This window comes from Sceloporus occidentalis, unplaced genomic scaffold (assembly GCF_023333645.1).
Source record: "Sceloporus occidentalis isolate IW3139 unplaced genomic scaffold, rSceOcc1.0.p SCAF_9, whole genome shotgun sequence".
In the NCBI taxonomy this organism is placed as follows: Eukaryota; Metazoa; Chordata; class Lepidosauria; order Squamata; family Phrynosomatidae; genus Sceloporus; species Sceloporus occidentalis.
Window position 1 is genome coordinate 8786613 of NW_028316989.1, and position 23850 is coordinate 8810462.

The 23850-nt window shown below is 43.2% G+C and overlaps 1 protein-coding gene across 1 annotated transcript; it reads left to right on the plus strand.

Moving 5' to 3' along the window:
- The first annotated feature begins 2695 nt into the window (after nt 1–2695).
- PPIA (peptidylprolyl isomerase A) lies at nt 2696–8373 on the plus strand. Its single transcript, XM_089537383.1, has 5 exons — nt 2696–2862; nt 7164–7194; nt 7294–7382; nt 7596–7768; nt 8062–8373. Exons 1-5 carry the CDS (start codon nt 2794–2796, stop codon nt 8195–8197), a joined length of 498 nt encoding a protein of 165 aa, XP_089393509.1. The 5' UTR covers nt 2696–2793; the 3' UTR covers nt 8198–8373.
- The last annotated feature ends 15477 nt before the right edge of the window (nt 8374–23850 follow it).

Genomic DNA, 23850 nt, shown 5'->3' on the forward strand with positions numbered 1-23850 from the left:
AGGGCCAGAAAACTGAATCTGAATTCTGATAAGAAGGCGGCTCTATGTACAGAGCCGTGGCAATTAAAGCAGTCTCAAACCAGATTGTTTCTCCAGTGTGGATGCAGCCTTGGTCATCTTCCTCGGCTGCATAGAGGTTATAGGGTTTAGCATGCAAAGGAAGAGGCTATGAATGCCTCCAACTGGGCGGCAGTGTCAGTTTTCAGGTCCAAATGAAACATTACAGATGGCAAAAGGGAGAATGTATGCTCAAATGCAAGAGCCAGTGTAAATTCACAAGCCTCCTTCCTTTAGGAGCCAATGCATCTGATACTGCAGTTAAAAAAACATATGAGAAATGTATGCCTTCGTGCCAAGCATACCAGCAAAAGAAGCTGGGCCTATTTTGAGAAGAAGAGGGAGCACCACCATGCAATCTGGGACAGCAGTCATGAATGAGCAATGAATGTACAGGTGAAGAACTAATGCGCCTCGGAGGCCATAACCCAAACAGTCAAGAATGCATCCACCCTAATCAAAGATCACAGCCCTCAGGGCACAGATCAGGAAGGTACCTGCTGTCAGGTTATATTTGTAGTTGTAGAATGATTAAATACAAGGTTATTAGAATATTAATCAGGGAAAGCCTACATACATAGCAATGGTGTGAGGGCTAGATAACAAACACCCAATGTAAATGTATATTCTGCCATATGTAGTCATGAACCAACATGATGTAGTGGTTTGAGCGCTGGCCTATGACTCTGGAGACCAGGGTTCGAACCCCAGCTCAGCCATGGAAACTCACTGGGTGAACCTGGGCAAGTCATACTCTTTCAGGCTCAGAGGATGACAATCTCTAGCCCAGCATTCTTGAAGCTGACAATTTGCTCCATGAAACATGCTATCTGGATGCAAGCTTGTGTTCTACAATCAATGAATAATTAATTAATTAATTAATTAATTAATTATGCATGCATGCATGCATGCATCTGAGGAAGTAGACTGAAGTCTACGAAAGCTCATGCTGCCATCTTTCTTTCAGTTAGACTCAAAGGTGCTACAAGATCTCACTATGTATTAATAATCATTATTATTCCTTGCTCATAGAACACAAGCTTGCAGCCAGGTGGCATGTTTTGGGGAGCAAAATGTGGGTTTCAGGAGGATAAAAGGATGGGGCAGGGATCATTCTTGAAAGGCAGAATGACTAGGCAACCCTGGCCAACAACAACAATCATAATATATATCCCATTTTCTCCCACTATTGGGACTCAAAGCGGCTTCCAATTCAAAAGCACAGTATGATTAAAAACATGCAAAAAGTGGCCCTTAAAACAGAATTAAGTATTAAAAATGATCACTTCTGTCAAAAGATAACAGCACTTAAAAAAGAAAATCCACACATTGAAAAACTACAACTCCCCTTGAATTCATAGAATCATAGAATAATTCAATGATCTTTGCTTGGCTGGCAATAAAAGGAGCTTCATAAACAGGACAATAAGACTTGGTCCTCTTTTTCCAGGACACTATCCTCCATTTCAGCCTTCTGCCCAGAGTTTTTATTTGGGAATGCCCTCCATTTTTTACAGTGTCCTACATTTCATTACTTTCTGCCCAGGAGGAATTCCAAAATGCCCTCCATTCTGAGCCTGACTAAAAAGCATGAATCTCTATGAGTATTTTGAGCTTTTATTTGGGAATGTCCTCCATTTTGAGCCTAAGAAGCATGGATTTATATGAATGTTTTGAGTTTTTATTTGGGAATTACTCTCATTTTTCTTGAATGGTCCTCCATTTTGCAGTGTCCAACATTTCCTCACTTTCTGTCCAGGACAGAGGAATTCAAAAATGTCCTCCATCATTTTAAACCATGGATTTATATTTCTATGAGTGTTTAAAGCTTTAATTTGGGAATGTCCTCCATTCCCTCGCCTTCTGCCCAGGAGGAATTCCAAAATGTCCTCCATTTTAAACCATAGATTTATATTTCTATGAAGGTTTTGAGCTTTTATTTGGGAATGTCCTCCATTTTGAGCCTAAGAAGTATGAATTTAAGTGAATGCTTTCAACTTTTTGTTTGGAAATACCCTCCATTATGCTTGAATTAGAAAATGTCCTCCAATTTGAACCATGGGTTCATATTTCTGTGTTTTGAGCTTTGATTTGGGAACATCCTCCATTTTGAACCATGGGTTTATACATATTTCTGTGAGGATTTTGAGCTTTGATTTGGGAACGTCCTCCATTTTGAAGTATGGGTTTATACATATTTGTCAGGGTTTTGAGCTTCATTTTGAACCATGGATTTATACATTTATACATATGTATAAATTTATACATATTTCTGTGAGGGTTTTGAACTTTTATTTATTCATTTTATTTTCCTTGTAGCCCCTCCTCCACGTAGCGCTGCTGTGCCTTGTCCTTGCCCCTAAATAACGCCTCAGCGCCGCCCGCCTCCCTCCCTTTTCCCAACCGCCATTTCCTCGTCCCCTTTCCCCGCTTCCCGCCCTTTGCTCCTGAGGCGCCTTATGCCGCGATTGGAAACCGCCCTGAGAGAGACTTCAAACATCCGGCTCCTGATTGGCCGGCGCCCCTTTCACTCAGCGCGCGTCCCTTGCTTGCGATTGGCGGGCGGCGGCGCGAGGGCGGCGCAAGGGGCGGGGCTTGGCGCCTGGCTGTCTATATAAAGCGGGCACGCGCGCTCTTTTCTCTCCGCTGCGCCGCGCTCCCTGACGGAGTCTCCTCGACGTTGCCTTTCCTCTCCTCCTCCGTCGGTCTTCCTTGACTTGAGGCATTCCCGCCGCCATGGCCAACCCAGTCGTCTTCTTCGATATCCAGGCAGACGGAGAGCCCCTCGGCCGCATCACTATGGAGGTACGGAGGGCGGGAGCCACCGTTGGAGGGAGGGAAGGAAGGCGGACGCGGCTGCGGCGACGCCGCCATTTCCTGCCAGCGCGGGGCCATTTTGGGATCCTCCGGCTCTGCGGCCACGCCTGGCCCTCCATTGCCAAGCAGGGATCCCCAATTGCCCTCCATTCTGAGCCTGAGAAGCCACGCGTTCGTGTTTGTATTTACACTCCCAGGTTTCTCTTCGGTCCCTGTCCTCCATTTTCGTTCTGCGTCCTACATTCCCCCGCCTTCCCTCCAGATGGTCCTCCATTTTGAGCCCAAGAAGCATGGCTTTCATATTTCGAGGCTCTAGCTTCCTTCTGCGCCCTACATTTTCCTTCTGCGTCCTACATTTTGAGCCTAAGAGGCACGCTTTCATATTTATATCCCTATTTCGAGGCCTTTATTTGGCCCATGTCCTCCATTTCCCATCAGCATCCTACATTTCCCCACCTCCCTCCCTCCCTCCTAATGGTCCTCCATTTTGAGCCCAAGAAGCATGGCTTTGCATTTATGTCAGCATTTTGAGGTTTCCTTTAGTCACGTCCTCCATTTCCCATCAGCATCTTGCCTTCCCTACCTTTTGTCCAGGAGGGGTTCCCAATGGTCCTCCATTTTGCCCCTAAGAAGCACGCTTTGGTGTTTATATTCTTATGATGTCATGTCCTCCGTTTTCCTCAACCGTCCTACATTCATCTCCTTCTGTCCAGGAGAGATTCCAAGAGGTCCTCCACGTTGAGTCTTAAGAAGCATGCTTTCATATGTATATCCGTATCTCAAGCTTTTATTTCCCATCAGTGTCTGTCGAAGAGGGATCCCAGAAGCTCCATTCTGAGCCTGAGAAGCCTAGCTTTACGTTCATCTTCGCCTTTCAATGGGTCATGCCTGCCATTTTTCCCCTCGAGTGTCCTCCATTTTGGAGTGCCACCCAAAGCCTCTTGAGAGAGCACCAGGCTTGGTCCTCCAACTCCAGGACACATCCTCCATTCCAGCCAAGGATTCCAAGAGGTCCTCCATTTTGAGCCTGAGAAAGAAGTGGGGGCTTATAGGTCTATGAGTGCTTTTAGCCATTTATTTGGTCATGTCCTTGGGTTTTTTCCCTTGTGTGCCTTCCATTTTGGGAGGGCCTGGGGCTTTGGGGCGGGGGTTTCAGTGGAGGGCCATCGCCTCTTCCACGTGGCTGCGCAGCCCGCCTTCAGGGACTGCAGGGAGGCCTCTGGGCCGCCATTCCAGCCCTCTTCTCCCTAGAGAAGGAGCTTAAAGATCCCCCACTGCCCTCTATTTATTGTTGCTTAATCATAACTATAATGATATACAACTGAGGACTAAAGTCAGAATCGTTTATTTTACTTTTATCCCTCCTTTCTCCGAAGTGGGACCCAAGGCGGCTAGCGACATATATAAAACACGTTAAAAGAACAGGTAAAATCGCACAATTGGAATCATTAAAAAAAATTACAAATATAAAATTTAAAAACATACAAAGTTAAAAGTAAAGCCAACCAGCCCCCCCTCTTCCCCCAATAAAACCAAGCCTGCAAGATTTTAAAAGGCCTGTTTAAATAAAAAAACGTTTTCGCAAGTGAGGAAGGCAAAATAAAGAGGGAAATGGATGTGTTTGAGACCTGCTGGAGAAGAGTGATTAAGCCTCCCTCTCCCCCATTTGTTGTATATAACAAAATAGAATGAACTGGGCACGATCCCCCATCAGCATGCAAGATTTGACAGTGAGGAAGGCAGGATATGAGGGAAATTTATTCATTTGAGATTTTGTGCTGGAGAAGAGCACTTAAACCCCCCCCCCCCACACACACACAATGAGTTTGACTCAGAGGCAATTGAGAACAAAAATATGGATGATGGGGTGTGTAGAATCATAGAATCGTAGAGTTGGAAGAGACCCCAAGGGCCATCCAGTCCAACCCCCTGCCATGCAGGAAACCACAAATTAATTAATAGGGCTGTTGCTTTTACTTCTTTGGTGGTGGAGCAGATCGCATCATAGAGCTGGGAGAGACCCCAAGGGCCATCCAGTCCAACCTCATGCCATGCAGGAAGACACAATCAAAGCACCCTGACAGATGGCCATCCAGCTTCTGTTTAGAAACCTCCAAAGGAGGAGACTCCACCGCTCTCTGAGGAAGGAGTGTGTTCCCCTGTTGAACAGCTCATCAGATGCTGAGTGTGCCTTTTTGGGCCTTTTCCCAAATCCCTATTGTTAACTGCCTTCGGCTGACCTTGATCCTTGGCAGCCCTAAGCATGAGGGATCACCAAGTCACCCTCTCCTCACCTTGTGCAAGGCTCATGGCCATGGCCTATCTGCTTGGAATGATGTCTTTTATTATTTTTTAAATTGATTTTATTACATAGCTTTACAACAGTCCTCTTTTCTTAACCCTCTTTTCCTGTGGCGTTCCACTTTGCCAAGCAATGTAGTCTTTTGTTAGTGAGGCTTTTCCTCCCATGATATGGCCAGAATGCCACAACCTCAGTTTAGTCACAACCCTGTGTGCTTTATTGTAAAAAGCTGTCTCCTCTCTCTCCCCCCCCCCCCCCATTGCCAGTCTTCCACAATTTTAGCTTATAGGGAGTAAAATGACTAAATTTGAGATATGCAAAGGTGGGTTTTATCATTAAAGAGCCTGAACTGTTTTCTCCTCAGTAATGGGAGCAGCAGTGGAAGGGGGATTTGAGTTGTTGCACTTCTAAATGAGAACAGAAAGGGTCGATAATGGCCCTTTATGGGTTCCCCCTCCTCTGTCCTGGGTGCTCTAGCCTCTGTCTAATGTCTGCCAGTGCAGATTTCTAGCGTTCCTATTGTTCTGCTCTGTATGCTTGCAGTGCCATGGAGGCAGCAGTGGACTTCCTGCATCCTTGTAAAAGAGCAGCCCGGGTGTGGTTTGTCAGTCCTTCATTAACGGGGAGGAATGGCGGGCGCACAGCCCAGGACAGGGCTCCCATTTTGACTTCTCCCAGCAGAGACATAAAGCTTTCATTTCACCTTCCCATTTTGATGGGTGGTGTGATTGTGTGTTGCAGTGTCTGTTTAATCTGGTCAATGTCAGTGTGAAGGATTTCAGAGTGCAGTTAATGAGGGCATTACAGAAGCTCTTGCAACCCTCCTCTCCATTCCCAAACTGCAGTAGTTAGGAAGCTTGGGTACTGTTAGATGACGTTGCTTGGGGATGAATTGAGAATGATGGGATTTGGGGAGCCTTAAATGATACTTGGTGCTCTGTTCACTTTTGGGGCAGAGCAAATTGAGTATCTTAACAGCAGTATTTTAATTTTTTGGTGTCTCCTTTCAGTCGTTTAATTTTTCTATCTGGGGAGGTTTGCAGCAACAAAAAGACCCTAGTCAGGGTTTTTGGTTGATCATAATAGATTTCGGTATGATCAAGTTGTTAAGAAGTTTTAAATCTGATGAGTAACATAATTTTTACCAAATTTCACCTGGGCTTGGTTTTTTCTAGTAATGGTGTCATTTAAAATGTCTAATTTAAAATAATGTAAGCCACTCTGAAGCCTTTTGGCTGAAGAACGGGGTATAAATACTATAAATAATAATTTCCCCTTATTTAGCAAGAGTACTCCTTGTTCAAGGATCCTGTTTATCAGAGTTCCCTCTAGATTGTTCTTAAGTCTGGAACCACAAGAGTGTTGTACCAGTCATCTGTACCTTAATTCTATTGAGTGAATTGTCAATTGTACAAATATGTACACTTGAGATTTCTGTTGTCATTTTCGCAGGGTTGATGGGCATCAGGAGCAGTCAGCTTCTGTGTACAGAACTGGAGGCATATCTATACAGTGGACCCTTGTTATACGCTGGGGTTTGGTTCCAAGATCCCCCGTGTATAACAAAATCCGTGTATGCTCAAGTCCCATTAAGTATAATGACATAGCAAAATGGTGTCCCTAATAAAAAATGGAACATCAAGGTAAATTTATACTTTTTTGGAACATTTTCAAACCGTGTATGCTTGAATCCGTGTATAAAACATCCGTGTATAAGAAGGGCCGACTGTATATACTAACAGTTTGAGCAGTAGGTATATTTTGATGCTGCCAGAATCCATGACACTTGCCTGCCAGTTATAAAACAGCTCACAGCAGTGTTCTTTCAATGTAGACAGTTGCATTGCTTGGTTACACAACAGTTTTAATAGCAGTGGTTTTCAAGTGTAGCTGTTGGGACAAAATCACAGAAATCAGTGAACATTAAGGCAGGTATGTGCAAGGGCTGAATATGGCATTAACTGATGTCTCCTCTTTTATCCCACAGCTGTTTGCAGACAAGGTTCCACAGACAGCAGGTTTGTAATTTTACTGCATTTATTTCAAGGCATATTAACATAAACTATATTACCATTCATTTAAGGAAATGTTCTGACTTCTGTCTGCTTTAATTTCAGAAAATTTCCGTGCCTTGAGCACTGGAGAGAAAGGTTTTGGATACAAAGGTTCCTGCTTCCACAGAATCATTCCTGGGTTTATGTGCCAGGTACATAGTATATATTGATTTTTCACTGGCTTGTGCAGAATGCATGTACAACTTTGGTAGCCTTGTGTTATGATAGAGATAAACTGGATTTAAAAGGACTAATGCTAGGTTTCAGTTATTAGTTAGTATATTCTTTCTTCTACCTTCAGATCCGTATTTGGTTTGCTTAGCCCAGCATCTGGTTTCAGTGGTATGTGTCTTATTTTTCTACAGGGTGGTGACTTCACCCGCCATAATGGAACAGGGGGCAAATCCATTTATGGTGAGAAATTTCGTGATGAGAACTTCCTCCTCAAACACACAGGCCCTGGTATCTTGTCTATGGCAAATGCTGGTCCCAATACGAATGGGTCTCAGTTCTTCATCTGTACTGCCAAAACTGATTGGTGAGTATTTTAAGAGGTCATTTATGAATTAGGACTTGGTTACAGATGCCATACTGTTTAAGCAACAGAATACCATAGGCCTGAAGTAGAAGACAGTTGTCTTACCTAAAGTTAAACAAGCAGGGTATCTGAGCCTTTCTTACTAGTGCAGTTATTGCTTGTTGCATCTGGCTGCAAATCTGAATGCTACCTAAAATAGTAGCTCTAAATAATGTGTTTGAAGCAGCTTTATAGAATCACAAGTTTGAGTGATAGATGTATTCATGGGTGCCCTAATGTATCTGTCTTCTTAGGTTGGATGGGAAGCATGTGGTCTTTGGCCATGTTAGAGAGGGAATGAATGTTGTGGAAGCAATGGAGCGCTTTGGATCAAGAAATGGCAAGACAAGCAAGAAGATCACCATCAGTGACTGTGGGCAGCTGTCATAAAATTCCTTTTGTCTTAACAACCAACCATTCCTTCTGTAGCTGGGGTTAGTCCCCTGTAATCCTTGTTCCTGACTTACTGCTGCTTTTCTATTGGGTTTCAATTTCTGCTCCCTCACAAGTCCCACTGGACTGAAGACAACGTTGTTTGCAAAACAAAATAAACAAGTTAAACCACCTGCTAATTTGTTATTTTCTTCCCTCAGGGGAAGATTTTTCATGGTGTAATGGCCAGTTGTGTTGTAATCTTAATATTGTGGGTATATATTGAGCCTTTAATTCCTGGTGAAGACTTCTGACATTCTTGGTGGTCGAGATTAAAGTTTAGTTATGTGAAATAACCCTACAAAATTGATAAATATAGGTTACCCATATTAGAATATTTTCTTCAATATGTAATTAAAGATTCTAATATACAAGGAGGGAGGAAGTAAAGGTCAAAAGATGTAGTTGAAAGAGTTATACATATTCAGAAGAAGGCCAAGAATAAAAGCAGGTAACGTGGGGTTTGTCTATATTTCCAGAATATTCAGGGCTGCTCCTGGAATATTCTGGCCCCAGATTTCAGCCAAATACTCCTTACCTTCTGCACCAAAGCTTTGCAACAGCTTCCTTTCCAGGCAGTCCCTCTTGAAGTCAAAATGAGATGCCTAGCCTTGTTCTGGCAGTGCAACTTAACATGTTTGCAAGGACCGTATGGGAAAGGAGTTGGCTGTCGCCATGTTTTGCTCCAGGTTTTCTGGAAGACCTGAGGCAAAAGGTAAGGGCTTTTTAAAATGTGGGATAAGAGTGAAAACCTTGAAATGGGTCTGGCTGTTGTGTAAAAAGCCCAGAGTTGGTTCAGGGTTTTGGGTCTCTAGTATAGACAAGCTTTGAGAAACAAGATCCAAAGTGAAGCTGTGAAAAACAATGTACTGTTATACTATTAAGACCTAATAGGGTTGGGGTTTTTGTATTTATAGCCCAATTGCAAGGATAGAGGTATAATTCTGCTGTTGCTTTAATTGGCAAAGTAACGCAAAAATGGTAGTGCCAATTAGATGTTTCAGATTTGATGAAATTTTGTGATCCAAGCTATTTATCTACCAGCTGTGCAGCTGTAAATTGCCCAAGGATAAATGCCAAACTCCTCTGAATAAAACTACTTACTCATTGCGAAGGGGCATGCTACTCTAAATATACATCTGGCCTTAAGTGGAACCAGTTGTGAGAATAGTGTCAGTTTCTTAGATCTATGCTGAGTATAGTACAGAAGCTAGTACAGGCTTCTTTGCATATCAACTTGTCTTTGTTACAATGTTACTGAATAGGTAATAACTCAATTACTTGTGACCTATAGCATAGCATTAACCTCTCCAGTCTAGCTTCTCAAGCAAATCATTGTTTCAAGGTTTTGCTTTAGGCTTCTTTTGAGGAAGAGCCAGTATAGTGCAGTGACTTGAGTGTTGAACTAAGATTCGGGGAGACCAGGGTTTGGATCCCTGCTTGGGCAACAAACCTCCAAGAAAGGCAATCTTCCCACAAGAAAACCCCGTGATAAGGTTGCCTTGCGTAAAAAGTGACCACAAAAAGTAACTAAGAATGCTTTTATCTAGTCCACCATTGGGATATGGAGGAAACATTAAGAATGTTTCTCAGTTATGGTTGCTACAAGTAGCTTACTATTACAGGAAACAATTCCAAACTTCCTACTTTGATTAGGGTAGCAATTCAGGGATAGCATGCTTTGAGTTGACATACTGGGCCTTATGGCTGATGACAGCAATTTGAGGAACCATGGCTCTGCGTATTAGACAGACATCTACCCTGCCAACATTAATCAGTCACAAAAGATCCTGGGCAAGTCTACTGTAGTGAAAATGGATCCCCTCCCAATGAACTTTTACAAGGTATTGACACAGGCAGGATGATAATCTCAGTGGAAGGCAAACCGGCATCTCAGTAATTCAACCCTGCTTTATGTCAACAGGTGTTGCAAAACCAGTGTGATATGGACTCACATTAATTTGCAACATTGTCAGTTATCCAAATTCCAAAGCTTATGTTGCCTATTAACTTTGTGGCAATTATAGTCAGTCTCTGCCTTTCCATAATTAAAGGGTAAGAGATAGTCAAGCTTTGGGGTTTTCCCTAGAGGCTGCAGTCTAGGACTATTTCAGCTCTACAGTCTGTTCTTAATGCACTTAAATGCATAAATTGAATCTGTTCCAAGGTTTTTGTAATAGAATGTTTCAGGCATGTGGAGAACAGGTGAAGAATTTGTAATGGCTTGGTAGATACAAAGGGTTAACAATCTCCCATGAACCCAAACCAGGAGTGGATATTGGTGATTTAAGTTAGGCAGTCCATCACCATCTGGGTTGGGGAGCAGCTGGTTCTGTGCTCCTGGCCTAAAGGATGCCTCGGTTTTACTTAAACCTGTAAAATTTTATATAAACAAGACAAACATAAAGCACAATGTTCTGATAGCCTCTTGGAAAAATTAATCTTGCAACATAATGCCATAGCATTTTGACAATTCATAATCCATGAGCTGCCTTAACTAGGATATTATAACTGAGTACTGCTAATATTAATATCCTAAATTGGATTGGATGAATCAATAGATTCCAGTGTGAATAGGCTACAATCTGGATTGGTATGATCTTGTTAATCTCCCTGTTGATCTGGCTTTGTTGCCTTCTGCAGCAATTTGTGGGAAATGGTCTTGCTGATAATTTGCAAAACATCAGTTACGGAGGGCAGGTTGCAACTGTAATGGGACTGAGGAGCTATTCTGAACCTTCAAATTGGTTGTACAAGAACAATATGAAGCTTTTGGAGGCAGAAGCAGTAGCCATTACACAATTTGGAGATTCCTATTCTATCAAACCTGAGGACTAAGCAAAGGAAGCTACTGCTGTGCATTACGTCATAGGTCTGCCTTCCCACAGGAGACTGCTTTGCAGAAGCAGCAGCCTTGGATGCTTTGCAGAGAAAGCAACCGGTGCAGCCGCAGTTTTATAAAGCAAAATCAGGTTTTTCCTCTTGGTCTTGGCTCTGCACCATTTTGGTCGAGTCTCACACTAGGTTGCTCATGTGGCTACTAAAAAGCATTAATCTTAATTCATTAGGTGTGATGTGGTAATGATGATAACTCTTGCATTTACAGCAGGAGTGGGGGAGAACCATGAAACTGATCCAAGGTGTTAGTTAACAACAGTAGCTCAAGGATGACAAATGTGCCGTTTTTCTAATTTTTCTTGTCGTTTTTCTTCCTAAAATGCCCATTATTTCCCCAAACAGTCTAGATGCACATCCTTTACAAAATCACAGTACACAGGTCTGAAACTACAAGATGGTAAGCAGATAATGCATTATTACATAAAACTTATTTTTGAAACTACCCTGCTTACAAACCCTCTTGAAAGATTTTTGAATTCTGTGGACACTTCATCTTTGCTTACCCATGAGATTGGGCATCTATCCCAGCTTTCTTTTCAAGTCAGAAACTACATCTTATAGCTTCCTAACCAAGCACAGTAAACTGCAATGAGAAAAGGTACCCAGACTGAATCCCCACTCAGCCATGGAAACCCACAGGGTGACCTTGGGCAAGTCACACACTCTCAGCCTCAGGAAAGCAAAGGCAAGCCTCCCCTAAACAATTTTTTACCAAGAAAGTCCCATTATAGGGTTGTCAAGCTGCAAATGACTTTAAGCCACATAATGACAGTAATGAGAAAACCAAATGACAAAATCCGGAATGAGAACAAAGTTCTCTTATGGCCTAGTGAAGTTTTCTGATTTTTCCCATGGACTGGCTTTAAATTTAAAACTAATGTTGAAGTATCCCACTTTAAGCAGGAAGGCCGTGGGCTGGAACTGAGTGTTAAGAATAGGGCTTTCATCTTGTTTTTCATGAGAGTCAGTACTGTCATAGCAGTTTGAGCACTGGACTAGGACTCTGGAGACTAGAGTTTGTATCCCAGTTCAGTCATCTAAACCCATTGGAAGACCTTGGGCAAATCACGCTCTCTCAGTCTCAGAGGATGGCCATGACACACACATCCCCTTTAGAAGGAACTTTACAAGAAAACTCCCATGATAGGTCCCCCTTAGGGTCATCATAAGTTGGAAACAACTTGAAGGTACACAACAACAAAAGTCTGCACGGGGTCCTTGGTATCTGCTGGGGTTTGGTTCCAGGACCCCCATGGACACCAAAATCCATGGCTGCTCCAGTCCTATTAAACACAATGATAGAGTGAAATGGTGTCCCTTATATAAAATTGCTTTTGGAATTTATATTTGAATATTTGCAAGCCATGGATACAGGGGACTGACTAATATGGAGTAGAATACATCATTTTGTGGGTTCAGCCCATGAGGTGCAGCTGAATGATACTGGACTCTATCTAGACTATGAAAAGTTGTGCCAGCACCGATGCATTTGGAGACCTCTGTTCTGCTAAGCGAATCCTTCAGCACCAAGATGACTGTGGCAGAACCATTTGCTCTCAAACTATTTGGAGGTACTGTCATAGTTCATTGTCTCATCCGTTCTTTGGTGTTCTCTTTTGTCTGGAAGAAATCTGTTTACTTGAACATTACCCTGAAAGAGGAGCTCTGGGCTGGGCTAAAAGTAGGAAGCCATCTGTGGACTTCATTCCCTGGGGCAAGGCAAGATGAGTCTGGCTCTTGGGAAATGCCCTGCGCCACATTGCCAGGCTCTGTAATGCCAAGATTGGCCGCAGGATTTGGTGAGTCTGGGCTGGATTACAGTTGCCAGCGGTATTGACCTAGTCACGACTCTTCTCATCCTAGTTAGCTGCCAGCGCAGAGAAGACTGCAGTGCAGATGGCAACATGTCGCTGCCTTTTGGAAAAAGAGATGCTGAAAATATTCTCTCTTAAAATGGAGTCAGCTTCCGGCTATCTTTAGAGAAGATGGCACTTCTTTACAAGAGGCAAAGCAATGCGGTACAGTGCAACGTGGCCTAGTGGTTCACACATTGGAATAGGACTGAAGGCTGGGGTTCAAATCCCATCTTGGCCATGAAACCCATGAAGCGACTTTGCTCAAACCACACTCAGCCTCAGGGAAAGGCAATGGCAAACCTCTGAACAAATCTGGCTAAGAAAACCCCACGATAGATAGCTTCATCTTAGGGTCACCCTAAGTCAGAAACAACTTGAAGGCACACAACAACAACCAGCGCAAATGCTGAGCCTCCCTGTCGTCTGAGCATGCACAGCCTATAGGAATCATAGCTGAAAGAGACCCCAAGGGTCATCCAGTCCAGCCCCCTGCCATATAGGAACAAATTATTATTACTATTATTTTCTTATATCCCGCCATTCTCCCAACATAGGGCTCAAGGCAGTGAATAAAGTCTCAAAGCACCCCTGAACCTTCTTCCATCGACAAGCATTGAAGAAACAAGTGTGTCAGGGAAAAGGAAAGGTGTGTAGAGAGACCTTGTAGCCCCTTTGAGATTAACTGAAAGAAAGAAGTTGGCAGCAGGAGCTTTCCTAGACTAAAGTCTTCTACTTCCTCGGATCATGTAGACTGAGGACCTCCACAGTTTATGAAAGCTCCTGCTGCCGACTCGTTTCAGTTAGTCTCAGAGGTGCTACAAGATCTCTCTACACACTGTTTCCACAGACTTAACAGGGCTGTATCTTTGAATTCTACCACTAAGGAAAAGGGAAGAAACCAGTGTGTCAGGGAAAACCAGTTGGAAGGGCATTTGCAAACCTGAGCCCCTGCATGCCATCTGCAGTGATGCAGCCCAAAGGCAGGGTTTGGGCCTCTGTGAAGTTTGACTCAAGGGATCTGTAAGCAACTTGGAGAGGAAGGCAAAGAAAAAAGGTGGTCGCATGAGCTTTCGTAGACTTGAACCTACTTCCTCAGATGCATGCTTTGCATGCATCTGAGGAAGTAGGCTCAAGTCTATGAAAGCACATGCGACCACCCTTCTTTCTTTGCCTTCCAAGCTGCTCTCAAATCCCTCATGCATACACATTTTCCAGACAGCTAGATCTTTGGATCCCTGAAGTCTGGGCATGCCCCATCTTGCCGCATGACAGATCTCCTCCTGCCTCGCCTGGATTTTGCAAAGCACTGCAATGCAACGCAGAGGCGGTCTTCAGAGGCCAACTGCAGGTTTTACTCTGCTTGCCTTTGCTCCTGATCCACCCTTTGCAAGAGGCTCACATCATGGATGGGAGCAATTCCAACAGGGAAAAGCTGGGAAATTCTGATTTCCCCCTGCCTTTGCTCCTGATGCAGCTTTTCCAAGGGGTTCCCAGAAATGGGAGCAAGGAAGGGATGGAAAATTCTGATTCCCCCCTGCCTTTGCAACAGATCTATCCTTTGCAAGGGACTTCCATGGATGGTACCAATTCCAGCAGGGAGAGGTAGAAAATGCCTTTCCCCCCCTTCTGCATGATCCAGGCTTTGCGAGGGGAGGGGAGTTAAGGGAGGAGAAGGAGGAGGAGTGTGTGGATGGTGCACAACCTGGTCAGAGAAATGGGATTTTGCAGCAGCCCCGCCTCCAGCTTTGCACTAGTTCTTCTCTTTGCAGCAGCAGCAGCTGGGAAAAGCCCCAGGGTGACTCACGGCGGGGCTCCGTGGGCGGGCGAGGTCGGAAGCCCTGCTACCAGAGGGGGCCAAGCCCTACCTCAGCAATGGAAATCTACTGCGCCCTCCTTCTTTCCCTCCCTCTTTCTCCAACTGCTCTCTCTCTCTCTCTCTCTCATTACTTTGGGTGTGTTTCCCTTTGCGAGCTGCAACGCCTCCCAGAACGAATTTCCACGGCAGACCAGCGCCACCTCGCGGCCAAGGCAGGAACCGCCGCTTGGATTCATTGCCTTCCAGTGGACTTGGAGCCAGGGCCACTTTGGAAAATGCCCAGCATGTTACTGTTCCTTTAAAACCGATTGATTCCCAAATAAGAACCTTTGAGTCGAGGATAGTATTAGTCCTGAGTGTGTAAAGGATTGCCGTTTCCCATAATTAAGTAGAAGATCACGCCAGGGCTGATTCAGCAATGATCGCGGCAATGGAAGCTAACGCAAGAGCGTTGCAGTAGTACCAGCAATTTTCACACAGTCGCGATTATTGTGGCATTACCATATCGCAATCACATTTGAAGTGGCAGCTAAAAAGGCCATTGCTATTTTAGCCATATCAATAGAAGTATAGTATCTAGATCAGTGGTTCTCAACATTCCTATCGCCGCAAAATACAGGTCCTCATATTGTGGTGACCCCCAACCATAAAAGGAGCGGTGCATCGGTTCCTAAGACCAATGGAAATAGGTGTTTTCTGATGGTCTTAGGCAACCCCTGTGAAAGGGTCATTCCACCTCCAAAGGAGTTGCGACCCAAGGTTGAGAACTGCTGGACCAAGGTACCTCTAGATCAAGGTAAGTAATAGTGCTACTCTATTCTGCCTTGGCCAGGCCCCACCTGAAATACTGTGTCCAGTTCTGGGCACCACAATTCAAAAAGGATGTGGAGAAACTAGAGAATGTTCTTCTTTGGAGGTCTTTAAACAGGCTGGATGGGCATCTATTGGGGACGCTTTGATTGTGAGTTCCTGCATGGCAGAAAGTTGGACTGGAAGGCCCTTGGGGTCTCTTCCAACTCTATGATTCTATGAGTCTCATACATCCATGAATGAATTGTTTGTACATTGGAATAGATTTTTTTGTGCATGTGATGTTTTGGCGCTACAGCTCATGTCTTGAAATGATGTTTCCATCCCGCACAGAACAGAAGACATCAAAATAAAATGGATTACTTCACCACATTGTTTTAACCCAGTGTAAACAAAATGGTGCCCTATACCTATGAAGAGTTGACAGTGTTACTTCAGAGCAACGCCATCTGACGATATAAAGCAACCTGCTGCACCCTTGAAGACACACAATACTGCTGCATTACCTAAGCAGGTTTCAGTTTGAGCATTGTGTTCGCTGCATTCAGCTTCCTTATGAAGGAGTGTGCTGTGGCTGTGATAAATTATGTAAAATGTCAACAGGGAATCTTGCTGTGCTTTGCCTATTTATTGCACTTCAAATATGAGAAGTTAGAAGAGCCCCAGCATGATCGGTATGAAAGACGACTATAGAGTTGGGACAGGCAGCTGTGCCAGGGCTGGGTTTTTCATACCTTCCATCATTTCATGGAGAGAAACCAGGATGTGTGTGGCCAGGCAAAACCAGAGTGTGGTCAAGATAACAATAAAGTACAGTGGGCCCTTGTTATCTATCCTCTGGGGTTTGGTTCTAGGATCCCCTGTGGATAACTAAATCCGTGGATACTCAAGTCCCATTAAATGCAATGGCATAGTAAAATAGCATCCCTGATATCAAATGGAAAATGAAGGTTTGCTATTTGGAATTTATACTTTTTGGGAATATTTTCAAGCCATGGATGCTTGAATCCATGGATAAAAAAATTCGTGGATAGGAGGGCTGACTTTATTAATGAATGAGAACATTTCACCCCAATTAAATTGCCCCAAAATAACTGAAACCATGATATTTTCCTTTCTCCTTTATGCAACAAATATATCGAGTTCTGGTAAAATAACACATTCCATACTTTCTCTCTCTCTCGGTAGGATTCCCTCTCTCCAAAACCTTTTGTTCAGTGATGGTAACTTTCCAGACCCTTGCTCTGAACCCTGAAATTTTCCAGGCCTCTTCTTTGTATCTTTGACCTTTGTTTCCATTTCTGCCAACAAGAATACAGCAGTAGCAGTTCTTACCGGCCATTAAGGTGCAGTGAAAGCTAAGAGAAGAATGCAGTTTGACAAGAGAGTGAAAAGAACCAAAAACAAAGCCTCGCATCAAGTTGTTTGAGTTAGGCTTAGGACCAAACATCTTTTATGTGGGAGAGCAGTAATTTTGTTTTTAAACTCTGAAATGCAGCAGTGGGGGAGTGCAATGGAGATTACAGTGCTATATTTTATGGGTTCCATAGGAGCAAGGAGGAGAAGCAATTCCAGCTGGGTACAACTGCACCCATATCCTCCAACTGTCCTGATTTGGCAGGGACATTCCCAATTCATTCTCTGTGACCCCACTTTTTCAGCTGCTTTTAAAATGTCTCAGTTTCATTATCCTTTCACACACCCCTCTGTCCTCATCTTACTTCTATTGCCGCAAACTGAGTTCAAAATGCCAAAGTACTGTAGTTCAGTGGCATCATGAGGGGGGTGCAGACCACGTCAAGTGACTCCCTAAGAGGGGTGACAGCACTGCTGCTCAAATGTCTGTATTTTGGCATAAATGAGTTGTGGCATTGCCCTGTTGCCCTGTTTCCCTTTAAAATGCTGTAAGAGATGGTGTGAGTTGGGTGAGGCTCAATAAGAGGAGAATGGCATTTGCCACCTACATACTAGGAATGGGAACAAGACACATAAGGATTCTCCTCTGAGCGTCCGATGCCAGGGAGGCAAGATTATCTGGTTAGTCTGAATCCAAACCGGCAATCGCCATATCCAGCACATATCCCTCTGTAGGATTGCTAAAGGGGACTGTGATATGGTGCCATATTCAAGCCTTTGTGTTGCTGTTATTTTTATGAGCCCTATTTCAGCTTCCCAATATCACCTTTGCTCCAATCATACAAGTTAATGTTTTATATTTGAAGAGAAGGTTGAGTGAGGTTGATGGAGAATGGCTTGGTTAAAGGCCACCTAAGGCGTTCAGAGTTTATTTTTGCCATGCTCTCGCAACAACAAAACTGCCAGAGCAGTTAATGCCAATGCAACTAACATTTCTTTCAATAAACAAGTGAGCAAATAATCACATTAGGAAACAGCATTATATCCGTCAACATTTTACAGATCAAAACTAGGACATATGTGACCAGGCAACATTGGATTGTAGCCAAGATGGCAAAAGTTATGAATGAGGAGGAATGCACCAACCAGGAGAGGCAGCATCAGTTTGCTTTTGGCTAAGGCCACTGGGAAAAGTGAGATTCTGCCCTCTCCTCTCCTTTGCTGGACTAACTGAGTGTAAACCACTTTTGCACTTTAAATCCAATTTGCAGCAATGGAAGTAAGATGAGCTTGAAGGAGGATGAGATGACAGAGGATGAATAGGAACTGTCCCTGCCAAATTGAAACAGTCGGAGGGTGTGGTTGTTACCCCTGCAACCAGTGTGGCATAGTGGTTTGAGTGTTGGATTAGGACACTGGGAAACTAGGGTTCAAAATGTCCCTTGGCCACAGAAACTTACTGGGTGACCTTGAGCAAGTTACAGTCTCTCAGGTCTAATCTGCACTGCAGAAATAATGCAGTTTGACACTGGTGGTGGTCCTGGAACGAAACCCCAGTGAATACCAAAGGTCCACTGTAGTTTGCACTCCAATAGGCTGGAAGTAGGAAAGGAAGGAAGGGAATCTTGCCCTTCCCCGTAGACTCAGACAAAAGCAAACTGCTGCAGCATTTCCTAGCTTGTGTGTTCTTCCTCATTAATAACTTTTGTCATCTTGATCATACTCTGATGGTGTTTGTCCACATGTGCCCTAGTTTTCATGGTAAAGGCATTATGGGACTGATAGCTGTAGTCTTGTTTCCTTTCCTTGTGATCTCCAAATCCAATGTGCCTTTTTGCACACTGGCTTCACAGTGTTTTCTGCTCTGATCTCTTCTCAACATACCCATGTCCACTTCTTCCTTTGCTGCATAGCAGGACCATCTTGGCTGTTCCTAGGTCTTTGGGTGCAGCGAGAAGTTCTCTCTTGCAACCCTTGGCGACTGTGACGGAATATTATGGAGACAAGAATTCTCTATGACCAAATTCTGTATCTCATTAGCATGCTGCCATATGATTGGATTAAAAAGCCAGTAGCAGACATGGCTGAACCTAAGAATGGCACATTTTCTGCATATCAATAGGTCTTCTGGCAGGGATGGGGAATGTGGGACACTTCAGGTATTACTGGATTGCAGCTCCCATCATTTCTCCCCCTGTCTATGATTGATAGGAGTCCAAGAATATCAGGAGGACCACAGGAGGTGCAATACCTGCCTTATGCTTAAATGAAAAAGGCATAATGTCACAATTGTTATTCACTCTGAGCTCAAGTAAGCCAAATATAGTCACCAACCACCACCTGTGACTTAGGTGTCTTATCTTTTCTGTCCCTCACTTAGTCACCTTATTCTCTCTCTCTCATACTTACTCTCTTTTTCTTTTCTTTTTCTTTCTTTTCCTTTCTTTTTCTTTTTCCTTTCTTTCTTTTTAAATGTTTCCCAAGTGTAGGAGTTAACTTTTGTAACTTCACCGTGGACCAGTCCTGTATGAGAAGTAAGCTAGCCACTCCTTCTAGTTCTAGAAACATATTTCTTCCATTATTACTACTACTATTATTAATAACCTTCTTCTTTGGAATGCTGAAGATTTAATATTTTGGATTATTGGGGGCAGGGAAAGAGAATGAGTCTCCTTTCCTTTGTTAATCCAACTCATTAATCAAAGTTGTTATTAATACTCAGGTTTCTGTATTCAAAATATATGCAGGATGATAATTTCAGTTTACTGGAGCGCCTTTTGTCTACTTTCCCTCCACTTTCTGTTTGGGTTAGCATTAGTTTAACAGTGACATCATGTGAAAATCAACCCGCTTTTGTGGTTTTTTTCCAATTTAAACCCCCATTTTTGCATAGGGTTTCCCCATGTGATAAATTTCTAAGTTAATATAGTAACCCACAAGGGCATAGGACTAAGGACCTTATCAGACACACACACCCTTGTTATGAGCATGGGAAAGGGATGCTCGGGGTTGTGCAAGTCTGAGAAAAAACGCATTTTACCGCACCCCAAAGTGTCCTCAAAATGGCCCCATTGTGTTGCCCGGCACCAAGCCGTTCCTATTCAGGGCTGAGGCCCGTCCTTTGCTTCGGTCGATGGAAGTCACCCTTTAGCTAGTCCCTTGAGAAAGCAGAATAGCCAAACAAAAGCATCTGTGGGGGTGATGTGGGTGTGAGTATGAATATAATGCTTTTAAATTGGCAAGAAAAGGATTGTGTGTTTTGGTTCTCTGCTCCCCCAAACTATACAAGAATGGATGCATTTCTCAGCTATTTTGAGGATTTCCTTCTAGCAAAGTTATAGGTGAATGATCAATCTGTACACAGAGATAGTTTACAAAAATATAATGTTATACCATGCACAGAAGCAGACAGCAGGTTACAAAGGCAATAATCAAAGTAATATCTTTCTATTTAAATAAAATATAAAACAACATTTACAAACTTTTCTTCTCATTATTTGTGCAATATTTAAAAGCTGTTTCCCGCGGGGCATGGAGGGTGATATAAATCCAAATTGTGTAATATACAGCAAAAAGTAAGTTTTAATTCTATTCAAAATTAAATTTCAGTGAGAAGGCTGCTGCTGTTTGACTTGAATAAGAACTTGAATTTGTCAAGATGGAGATGCACATGTCATCGGTTTCAAACAATCAATTTCGATTTTTCTTTATGAGGGCATCTAATGCTGGAAACTATGATTCACAAAGGTATGTAGTAAGCAAATGGAAGGATGGACCACTGCACCTGGTTCATGCATTCCCCAAAGCCTATCCATGGACCTCTAGGAGTCCATAGACAACAGGTTAAGGACTCCTGGCTTAAATATAATTTAGAGATTCATGGCACTATAGTAACTTGAAAGCAAACTACACGTGGCTTTTAAACCATGATTACAGTCAGAAAAAAGTGGCTTTGGTGATACTTATCACACAGTGACACATCTTACCCATAACTGCTCTATCCCCAAAGTGTGGTTAGGGCATTGCCCAGGGTGCAAATGGCAACCAAGGGGTCGAGGAGACTGTTCAGGAGTGCAGGGCCCTGCTTCTGATGGGATGCCAACATAGCTGTTTTTCCTCCAGACAATACATACACAAAGAGAGGCTTGAAGAAGTTAATCCTATGATGAGTAACAGGCTCATGCTTATGCAAAATGTTTTGTTATTAATGACTTGAAGCGATTTGTTTTCATTTGTAGATAATCCAGACATGGCATTGATTGGATAGGACAGGACTTAATCAAAGTTCAAATGAGGGCAAGCACAGTTGTCAGTTCTGGAGTGTGAGATGGCTCTTGTATCTTTAAGCAGAAGGAAAGAGAAAACTACCTGGTGCAATTGCTGTGGTCTGGTGATGAGCACCGCCACATTTGTTTTATACAGTCGGCCCTCCACTGATTCAAGCATCCACAGTTTAAAAATATCCCAAAAATAGAAATTCCAAAAAGCAAACCTTGATTTTGCCATTTTATATAAGGGACACCATTTTACTATGCCATTGTATTTAATGGGACTTGAGCATCCATGGATTTTGGTATTCACGGAGGGCCCTGGAACCAAACCCCACCAGATACTAAGGGCCACTTTATGTGGATCTAGCAAACCAGAGATTTATATTATAAATGGAAGCATAGTGGTGTTTCTTCGAAACAAATATAACCCCATCTGTTAACATGGCGTGAAAACATTTTTGTCATAGTATCCTGGTAGAAGGTTTTGAATGTGGAATTGTTCCACCTTGTGGCCTATGACTGAGCATTTAATCACTTATATTGTATGAATATATGTTTGTTACGGCAAGCTTTGCCTTTTCCACAGGGTGGGAATCATGTGGCCCTTTAGATGCATTGGGATTATGAGTCCCATCAGTCTTAACCCTCATAACCAAGGAGGAGGAATACTGGAAACTACCACAAAGCATCCTTATCTGGATGTGGTAGACTGACCTTTCCGCTTCTCCCTCCAATGATCTCTAGTGCTACAATAGGAACCAAGTCTTTGCAGGCGCACCCAGCAGAGGGAGCAATCGCCTTGCTCAGTCCAGTTGCTCAGAGAGAATATTTCCCCCACTTCTCTTTGAACTGATTCATCCAGGAGATTATCACATATAGGATCATAGAATCACAGAGTTGGAAGAGACCACAAGGGCCATCCAGTCCAACCCCATTCTTCCATGCAGGAATACACAATCAAAGCATCCCCGACAGATGGCCATGGGAGGCAAAGTGCCCAAACCCAGTGCAGAAACTGGATTTAAATATCAGAAATATCTCCCCAAAAGCCATCACATTTGTTTATATTGGAATGACAGAATCTGATTAGAGTTGAGGGTTGTAAGTCTCTCTTTCTTTGAAATAAGAATAGAAACCTTTATTTCTTGATACATATGGGGCATAGAGACTATTCAGGTTGCATACACATTGCAGAGATAATCTAGTTTAACTCCACTTTACCTGCCACGGCTCAAGACTATGGAATTCTGGCATTTGTAGTTTGTTGTGGCACCAGAGCTCTCTGTTCTGGTACCACAACAAACCATAATTCCCAGAATTCCAGAGCTTTGAGTCATGGCAATTAAAGTAGTGTCAAACTGGATTATTTCTACAGTGTGGATGCGCCCTCAGTATCTAGTGCATGAACTACAACGGGCCCTTGGTATCTGCTGGGATATCAGCCACTCCATGGATACCAAAATCCATGGATATTCAAGTCCCATTGAATACAAAGGCATTGTATTCTACCATACTACCAAAGTATGGTAGTATTTATATAAAATGGTAAAAATCAAGATTTCAATTTTGGCATATTTTCAAGATGTGAATGGTTGACTTTGTGGATACAGAATCCATGGATACGGAGGGCTATCTGTATAATGAAAGTCAATAGAGTGTCTAAATACTCAGTAACCAATGCGTATTCCAGGGTCTGTGGAGAAGATAGCTTATGGGAAGATGCTTTCTATAGGACCCCTTGTTCTTTACTACTTGAGTACCTACCTATTTGGTTGCAGTCTTTGTCAAGTGCCCAACAATGCCAATCCCAAATGCCAGCCATGCCTAAAATGTAGTTGCTATTGCTTCACTGTATTTCTCTACTTATTTTGAAGGACTGCTTTATCTCAGTGATGAGGGGGATATGTTCATTTAGATTTTATTGGCAGATGAGCTAATGGTGAGGGATGATAGGACTTGTAGTTCCACAACAGCTACACAGTCTCAATCCCTACTTCAAGAATTTCATGGTTGATACTTGTAGCCTGGCCATCTTATAAATTTATTCTTTTTCAGGCATAGTGAAGCAGGATTTGGAAAAGTTACTTTTTCTGAACGACAGTTCCCAGTAGTCATGCTGGCTGAGGAATGCTGGGAGTTATGATCCAAAAGTAATGCTTCCAGGGAGCAATCTGTCTAAGAGAAGAAATGCAAGACAGCAGTATGCAAATCCAAATCGACCCTTTGCTTCAGTCCTCTTATCCACCAGAGAACAAGATGCAGTTTAACAATTGCAGATTGCTTTCTCTCTTTTGCTCTGAGACAGATCACTGGAGAGGAGAAACTTGTAGCTCTATTTCTCATCCCCTCTCCTAGAAACAGGCCTCTCAAAGAAAAGGTCACAGCCCTTCCAACCCTCCAGCTATTTCTGGATTTAATGGGATGGGAAGCCTCTTGGTTGCTATTTTTTGCAACACAGGACCTCAGCCAGACTGGAAGGCGTGTGGTCTCAGTCTTCATGAATGGCTGCCTGCTGCTGTCAGTCTTTTCCAAAAAGGAGTAGATTGGTCGCAAGGGGTGAAGGTGGGGCAGTGAGGAGAGAGTAGTATAAATGGTGAGAGCATA

Bases quoted from the DNA above. Each gene is read 5' to 3' on its own strand.
- PPIA (XM_089537383.1), top strand. From the start codon at position 2,794: ATGGCCAACCCAGTCGTCTTCTTCGATATCCAGGCAGACGGAGAGCCC. The intron at 2,863-7,163 runs GTACGGAGGGCG...TTTATCCCACAG, and splicing joins TCGGCCGCATCACTATGGAG to CTGTTTGCAGACAAGGTTCC. The intron at 7,769-8,061 runs GTGAGTATTTTA...CTGTCTTCTTAG, and splicing joins TGTACTGCCAAAACTGATTG to GTTGGATGGGAAGCATGTGG.